This window comes from Monoraphidium neglectum, assembly GCF_000611645.1.
Source record: "Monoraphidium neglectum strain SAG 48.87 unplaced genomic scaffold scaffold00969, whole genome shotgun sequence".
Classification (NCBI taxonomy): Eukaryota; Viridiplantae; Chlorophyta; class Chlorophyceae; order Sphaeropleales; family Selenastraceae; genus Monoraphidium; species Monoraphidium neglectum.
In genome coordinates, this window is record NW_014012659.1 from 4,690 (window position 1) to 12,880 (window position 8,191).

Sequence of the window (8,191 nt, forward strand, 5' to 3'; positions counted from 1 at the left end):
ACATACTCGGCAAGCCAGCTGACTTTGAGTCTTGAACGCTGGCGTGCTGAGCGGCATCAGTGCAAAGCCCAAGCGATGCTCTGGTGCATGTGCGCGCAAAGCATGCGAAGCAGCAGCCACACAACCCACTGTGCGCTCGAGTGGGGAGTAGGGTTGCAGGCCGCTGACTCATACCGGCATCCCCTTTCACACTGCCGACGTTGTTGCTAATGGTAGGGCTACGGCCTCAATAATTCCAGTGAAAGGGCAAGGGCTTCGCTACGCTGTGCCACCAGGCTGCTTGGCCTGCTCACTGCACGCTGCTCTCGCCGTCATCTGGGCAGTCTTGGAAGCATGCGACACCTGTACGACATCGGTATTGGCAAACCCCTACAATTTCCCCCAGCAAGAGGTCCCACCATTGTAAGCAGTGCGCCTGCTACTGATTTGCCCAAGCGCATACGCCACAACAGCTACTGATCTGGGCTTGTCAACAGCAGCAGCAAGAGACATGGATCGCGAGCCTTTGAGAGACACCAACCTGCAGTTGCGAGCCTCTTCAAGCTCGTTTCCTGATGAAAATAGCTGCGGGGCCTCGGGCTTTCACGACCTCGCCCAGGCTTTCAGCCAGCGCATCACGGAGCTACAACAAGTAATGTGCCTGCGCATAGAAGGTTCGTATCAAGCTCAGTGGTCAACTGAGCGCCGCAGCTCGATGATTTGTTGCTGCGCGCGACGGGCGCCGCCGACCTGACGCACCGCCCGTTTTGAATGCAGATCATGCGAAGCGCCTTTTCGTCGCGGACCTGCAGGGCCTTGCGGTAAACTCCTTGGGGTGGTGGAGGGGGGTTGATCACAAGCATGTTGCATGCATCGCACTCCCGAAATGGTTCCTTACTTTGCATGCAGCAGGAGCCCACTGCATTTGCGCGTCCTTGCCGCACCTGCCGGGCCCCTCATTCGCAGGCCAGCGTGCACGCCCTAGAGAAGGTTTTTAAGGAGATCAGGGAACACCTGGGGCGAGAGAACGCCACGATCCCCAAGGTGAGGGGATTTGAGGGACGCGCAGCATGACCCGATTGGTCAACCAGGCAGCACCAGCTTGCCTGGTTCATTTGTGGGCACCGACAGACCGCGTCAACCACCTCACTGCTGCACAAGTCAAGGGCCTCAACGCTTTGTCGACCAACCTCATCATGGCGCCTCAGGCTCGCGCTCTGCTGCAGGCTGCTCGGCTGCAGCAAGAGCACCTGCAGATCGTTGCGGCCAATCTCCCGGCCCACCTGCCAAGCAGCCAAGCGTCAAGCACGGCGGCAGCCGCGCCGAGCGGCTGGGCGCGGGCAGGCCAGCAATCAGCTGCAGGCGGCGGCAACGGCCCAGGGCTTGCGGCGGCAACAGCAGCAGCCAGAGGTGCGGTGATTTGTGTGAGAGTCGTTCGCCTTTGTCGGCAACAGTAGCGCGTGTATTAATGATGAATCTTGTTGGTCAAATGCATGAAGGGATAATTTGTATCAGGCAGCGTAACTAGCACACCCATCACTGCCTTTGAGCAGCATGCTCCTCTTGCCCACCATCCGCTGCCTGCGTGTACGCGCAGCGGCGGACGACGCAGGAGGCGGCGCAGGGGCAGCTGCGGCGGCAGGCCGCCGGCGCGACGCGACCGCCAGCGCGGCGTCGACGGCGGCGCCGCGGTGGTATGTGACACAGGCGGAGCTCAACTCGCTGGCATCCTACATGCGCGGGCGGCTGACCCTGGACAAGGTGCGCATGACACAGCTCCTCTGCTGCAAGCCAGCGAGTGCCATCAAAACGAGCACGTCACAGGCACGCCTGCGCACTGGAGATCTTGCGTCTCATTTCTGATGAGAGGTCAATGCCTGACCTTCAGCGCCTGGCGCTCAACAAACCACGCCTCCCCCCACGCCCCGCCAGGTCAACGCCGCCCTGGACGAGGCGGCGCTGCACGCAGAGCAGACCGCGCGCTGGATGGCGGCAGTGCGGTCTCACGCGCTGCAGCGCGTCCCGGCGGAGGAGCGCAAGCGCGCGGCGGACATGTACCACTCGCTGGCGGTGGGTCCTGGGCCTGGGGCGCTGAGGCTGTGGTGGCAGTCCTGTTGGGGGCGTCACTCGTTGGGGACTGCACGATGGGTGTTTTCAGCAGCTTCGCGCAGCCCCACAGCACGCCCACGTTATCCCCAAGCACGCCAAAGATTTTGGCATTCGTTGTGGGCCGGAGACGGCGTGCATCCTCAAGTTGCGTGCGACACCCTGCCCCCCAGGGCAAGGAGGGCATCCGCGGCCACTTTTGGTTCACGGAGGTCGAGCTGCGCAACGGCTCGGCGCTGCGGCCCGACAAGACCGGCAAGGGCCTGCTCATGATGCTGCGCCACCTGGGCCGGCTGAGCGAGGTGGGCGCGGGCGGAGGCTGCTTGCAAGATATGCATTAAGCTGGTTGTTCCGTGCGTTGTGCCTGAGGTAACCCCGGCAATCAATGCATCTGCTATGCGCTGGTGTTGTTGAGTTGACTTCACCAACTCCTGCTTTCATCTGCACCTGCCGGTTATGTGCAGGTGCGGGCCAACGTGGAGGCGCTGGGCGGATCCATAGTGGTGTATGTGCTGCTGCGGTCCACTGATTGATTGATTGTTGTCGTGATCGGTGGCGCAGGCAGAGTCAACCATGCGTCCCTGTGCGCATTCCCAAGTGCCTGACATTCCGCAGATGGGAAGGACAGCACTGCATGTTTATAACATCTGCGTTGTGTAACTGTTGTGCTACGGTATTGTTGCCTCAACTGCACGGCCCAGCGTCCCAACCCAGTGATCTGTTGTGTCGTGTAGGCGCGATCGCCATGGTTCGTCTAGTAAAGGTTGCTGCCACACAGCTGGCGATCAGCCGGGACCCCGCAGCGAACCTGGTGCGATCTCGGTGGCACGGACAGCGGCAGGTCCAGCAGTTGCTCCCTTTGATCACTCAAAGGTTTATATATGTTCTACTGCAGGCCAAGGCCGAGAAAATTGTTCGCCAGGCGGCCGCAGCGGGAGCGAACATCATACTGCTCCAGGTCGGCACCCTATGTAGCCCGCGCTGCTCGTGCTGTCACCACGGGCGCCCCGCTTGGGTCCCAGCTCACTGGCCACCCCAGTATCACACGCCCTGCTGCTGCTGCTGCCTTTGCAGGAACTGTTTGAGAATGTTTACTTCTGTCAGGAGCAGAAGCCGGTGCGCGCTGTGCAATGGGCTGGAAGCGTGACAGCCATTGACAGCTGATTAGAAGCATGCCTGGTTTTGTTGCAGGTTGCACGCAATGCTGCCGGTTCCAACTGCAGGAAGGGCATCCAGTGTGGTGCAGTGACTGTGTGCCGTGGCGGTGGCATGCTTCGCCATGCCTTGCAGCGAATGCAGCATGCCATGGACATGCCTGGCCCTACGACCTGCCTCAAGCCAGATTTCCTGTTTTCAACCCCAGGAGTACTTTGACTGGGCCAAGCCGCTGGAGAAGAGCGAGCCCGTACAGAGGTGGGAGCATGTGCGGCCCCGTGGCCACATTATTGTAGCTCTCAGCAGCACGGCGTGGCACCAGCAAAGGGCTGAGCAACGTCCCCCCTCCCCAACCCCTGCGGCTGCCGTGCAACTGCCACTGTACATGCCTGCACACCGCGCCTCGCCCCCTCGTCTGCCACTTGATCAGGATGGCCAAGCTGGCCAAGGAGCTCAAGGTTGTTCTGCCAGGTGGGTGAATGCGCCGGGCGTCACGCAACCGTTGGCCTCCTCCCCCTTGGCGGCCTGGAGCAGAACACACGTCTGCTGCTTGACCATTATCCGCAAGTCGACCCAGTTTGGTTGCGCCCGCTGGTGCACACACACACACACTCACACGCACACACACACACACGTTCACACCATTTCATACACACACACTCTCTCTCTCTTTCTACCTCTCGTTTACACACACACACACACACACACACACACACACACACACACACACAAACACACACACATGCATGCTCAACCACTTGCGTCCCGCAGTGAGCTTCTTCGAGAAGGTCAACAACGCGCACTTCAACTCGCTGGCCATGATCGACGCCGACGGCAGCATCCTGGGGGTCTACCGCAAGAGCCACATCCCAGACGGGCCCGGGTGCGCCCCCGACTCCCCCACGCTTCCCGCTGCCACCCGCCCCTCAACGGCACCCCTCGGCACGCATGCGGGCGCCCCCCGAACCTTGGCGCGCACTGTCCTGACCGCGGATCATCCGCAGCCTCCCAGCCCGCTTGCCTCACAGTTTTGGCACAATCATCGCCTTCCGGGGCCCCACCTGACCACACGCACCCCCCAATTGTTCTCTCAGGTACCAGGAGAAGTTCTACTTCACACCCGGTGACACGGGCTTCAAGGTGTTTGACACCGCGTACGGCCGCCTGGGGGCCGCCATCTGCTGGGACCAGTGGTTCCCCGAGACGGCGCGCGCCATGGCGCTGCAGGGCGCGGAGGTGCGGGGCCGCTTGGCCGCGGGCGCTGCACATGACCCGATGTCGATCATGGTGCTGGGCGTCGCGTGGCGAAGCTCAGGAGGCGACGTTGTTGCTGGCACAATAGCGTCGCTGTGAAAGCAACGGCATCGTGGCTTCGCTGCGCAAGGCGCGCAAAGCGGTGCGACTCAGCCTCGCCCCCCGCCCCGCCCTGCGGCCTGCCCGCCAGATCCTGTTCTACCCCACAGCGATCGGGTCCGAGCCCCAGGACAGCGGCATTGACAGCTACCCCCATTGGACGCGCACGATGCTGGGCCACGCCGCGGCAAATTTGGTGCGCCCGCCGTTAGGCAAACCCGTGGGCGCGCCGCTCGCAGGCGCCCCGTAGAGCTGCCACTGACAACGCCAGGGATCGCGGGTTGCGGGGCATGCGGATGCCTCTGCTGCTTTCCCATGCTGGATTGGCGAGTTTTGCTTTTCCCATGACGCTGCCCACTGATGCCAGTCCCTCTGCACCTCCCCCAACACCGATCGTGCCGCCCGCAGACGCCCGTGGTGGCGTCCAACCGCGTCGGCAAGGAGGAGTTCGAGAAGAGCTCTATCACATTCTACGGCGGCAGCTTCATCAGCGGGCAGCGGGGGGAGGTGCTGCAGCAGGTGGGGGCGGCACTGCGCCGCCTGTACCAGGCGGCTCTCTGCCTCTGCGCTCGCGGACAGTGTCAACGCTCGACGCGACGCACGTTCACCTCGCCCACTCGTTCGCCGGCCATGCTCAAGCATCAACCAAAATGCTTGTTCCAGTGATGAACTCAAGCCACCCGCGGTCTTGGGAAGCCCAGCTTGCAAACGCGCTGAAATTGCTGTGGTTCACACCCGCCCAAAATCGCTGCGGCCCCGCTGCCCTGGTTTTCAGGTGGGCGGCGACAAGGATTTCCTGCAGCACGGCAACCTGACGCCCGACCCTTCAAAGGAGGAGGGCTTCGTGGTGCAGGAGTTTGACCTGGACGAGCTCAGGGCCACGCGCCTCGGGTGGGCGGGGGGCAGCTTGCGACTGGGAGCGTTCGGTCTGGGGCGGCTGCTGGCACCTGGGGGGGGGGGAACTGGTGCCGCTCGCAGCTTCACATGGGGAGTGGCCGCGGGCTGTGTAGCTGGCTCGTGCTGGTGGCGGTGGTGCGCTCGCGTCCGAGGGAAGGCAATAGGATAATCTCGCTGTCCGAGGATGTGGTGAAGAGCATTATGCCACAAAAGAAACCAACCCTCTTCCAACCCTTGCATCGCTCAGGTGGGGCGTCTTCCGCGACCGCCGGCCGGATATCTACAAGCCGCTGGTCACTTTTGATGGCAGTCTTGTGCACCACGCGCTCAAGTAGTGCGCGCTGCCTTGCAGCTCGTGCCACAACTGCTGTCAGACGGCGTCATCCGCGGCACAGGATTGCGGCGGCGCCTTGGAGGCGCCAGCAGCGCTCTACCTCTGTACTGTACCCGAGCGATTACTATTGATGTGACTGTGGAACGCTTTGTAATGGCGACGAATTGAATCGTGTCCAGCGGTGGGTTCGGACGGAACGAGGGAACTCGGCCAGTCGAGCACGAATGGGGTGCACAAAAGCGTTGGAAGTTGGCATCATTGAGCTATTTCTTTAGCGTGACAGACATCCAATTATCAAATCAAAACGTGGTAGGTCCCTTGCCCAGAAGCGCGCGTGTGCCTTTCGACACGGCCGTACTGGAAACGCTCACGCACAGCCCCCCTCCTGGCGTTCCGCCTCAGGGTACAGGATAAGATAACGCTGATTGATGGCTGTCGCCTGCAGCGTGCCGTTTGTCCCTCGGCCGGAGCACATATCGGCGATCTGGGGCCCTATCCAAGCCGTCCAAGGCGTACGTGCCATGGCCGCCGCTGAGCAAGGCACCCACGATATTACAGTCGCCGCTCAGGCGGCCCCAACGGCGGCCGCCGCGCCCTCTGGCCCTGACGCGCCGGCGGCCGATGGCGGTGTGCTGAGCGTGGGCAGCGACGGCAGCAGGGGCGGCGCCGAAAGGGCAGCTCAGCTGCAGGAGCTGTTCCAGCAGGCCTGCGGCCGCGGCGGCAGACGCCGGCACCTCTCCACGCCCACCCTTGAAGATCTCGCCAACAGCTTTGCTACCCTCACCCCCAACCGCACCCCAGCTGCGTCGCACGGCGGCACCAGCGGCCTGCTGCCAGACACCCCGCTGACTGACCCGCAGCAAGCCGGCACCGCACCCTCTGCGCCTCACACTGCCCGCGCCGCCTCCTCACCCGGCGCGTCGCGTGCTGCCTCAACATCCGAGGCCGCGCTTTCGCTGCAGATGTCCAGCGTATTCGCGCAGCCAGAGCAGCAATCTCAGCAGCACGACGCAGTCAACCAGCACCAGCAGCATCAAAACTATCAGCAGCAGCAGCAGCAGCAAGAGCAGCAGCAGCAACAGCAGCAGCAACAGCAGCAGCAGCAGCTCCAGCAGCAGCAGCAGCAGCTCCAGCAGCAGCACACTCTCGCCAACCTCCCCATGCAGCAGGCGCAGCACTCCACGCCTCGCCGCGAGGCCGCGCCGCCTCTCTTGCTGTCGCCGCAGCGCAGCGCGAGCGGCGGGGTGGACCCGTACTGCAAGCCCAACAACTTCCTTTACAAGGTGAGTTGCGCCTGGCACTCTGGGCTGTTTGCGAGTGAATTGTGTGCACAATCCTGAATGATACCTCTGCCCTTGCGGGTGTGGCGAATCTGTTGCGGCAATGTTCACAGTAGCTTTTTTGGCTGGCGCAACCGCTTGCATCGGACACTGATTCGATTTCCTGTGCTTGTAGACACCCTCTCCTCTTCCAGCTACTCACCACCACCACCACCCCATGTGTATTCATGTAGTCTTCAACATTCCTTGCAGCTCCTCTCGCCCTCCTCATAAGTCTTCGCAACCGCTTCCCGTCACCGCACTCCTCCCCTGCCCACCCCCCAAGCCGCTCCCAACATCCATTGACGCCCAAATCGTGTGTCTTAGACCACGTATCCACCTCCTACCCTCCTCTGTGTGTCACCTGCGTCACCCACGCCACCCATGTCACCCGTGTCACCCCTGTAACCCCTGTCACCTGCAACAGACGGAGCTCTGCAAGAACTGGAGCGCCCTCGGCACATGCAGATACGGCGTCAAGTGCCAGGTGCGGCGCCGCCCCCACCCCCTCGTTGTAACCCGCTGTCTGCTTGGAACCTTCCTGGATGTGTGAGCGCAACCTAACCCTCAACCGCCGGCTGCGCACGGCGCATGAGAACTTTGATTATATGCACGATCGTATCTGCAACCCATCCCACAGACGCCACACCCCGGTGAAAACCGCTGGGCTCGCCCATCCTCATCATCCCGCCTCTGGCACCTCACCACGTTGCTGCCGCCGCAGTTTGCCCACGGCACCCTGGAGCTGCGCCCCGCCAGCCGCCCGCCGCGCGCCAAGTCCGACCTCTGCCGCACTTTCGCGATCACCGGCAGCTGCCCCTACGGCACCCGCTGCCGCTTCCAGCACGCCGAGCCCGGCTCTGCCTCGGCCGCAGCCGCCCTCGCCGCGGCCCGCGCGTCGCCGCAGCAAGGCGGCAGCGCCGGCGCCGGCGCGGCCGCAGCGCTCGGCGCGCGGCGCCAGGCCGAGGCGGCGCGGCGGCTGGCGGCCGCGGGGGGCGAGTACTGCGCCGGCGGCCTGTTCGACGCGAGTGGGGGTACGCATGGCGGG

General features: G+C 63.1%; 3 protein-coding genes across 3 annotated transcripts in view; all 3 read left to right on the forward strand.

The window, feature by feature from the left end:
* Positions 1-1,175: 1,175 nt before the first annotated feature.
* On the forward strand, positions 1,176-2,618 carry MNEG_6132 (hypothetical protein; the record flags this gene model as incomplete). The annotated part of the gene is made up of 5 exons (XM_014045392.1): positions 1,176-1,389; positions 1,577-1,740; positions 1,912-2,049; positions 2,259-2,387; positions 2,550-2,618. 5 exons carry the CDS (start codon positions 1,176-1,178, stop codon positions 2,616-2,618), a joined length of 714 nt encoding a protein of 237 aa, XP_013900846.1.
* Positions 2,619-2,830: 212 nt separating this feature from the next.
* Positions 2,831-5,825, forward strand: MNEG_6133 (hypothetical protein; the record flags this gene model as incomplete). The annotated part of the gene is made up of 10 exons (XM_014045393.1): positions 2,831-2,896; positions 3,160-3,201; positions 3,449-3,498; positions 3,671-3,711; positions 4,012-4,123; positions 4,335-4,476; positions 4,685-4,789; positions 5,002-5,112; positions 5,369-5,484; positions 5,738-5,825. The coding sequence occupies 10 exons, from the start codon at positions 2,831-2,833 to the stop codon at positions 5,823-5,825; spliced, it is 873 nt and encodes a 290-aa protein (XP_013900847.1).
* Positions 5,826-6,786: 961 nt separating this feature from the next.
* The window catches only part of MNEG_6134 (Zinc finger protein zfs1), a gene marked incomplete at both ends in the record, with an annotated part of 3,098 nt that continues 1,693 nt past the window's right edge, over positions 6,787-8,191 (forward strand). The window contains 3 exons of the mRNA XM_014045394.1: positions 6,787-7,107; positions 7,571-7,630; positions 7,868-8,177. Coding sequence (XP_013900848.1) covers positions 6,787-7,107; positions 7,571-7,630; positions 7,868-8,177 — 691 coding nt within the window. The remainder of the gene's footprint in view (positions 7,108-7,570; positions 7,631-7,867; positions 8,178-8,191) is intronic.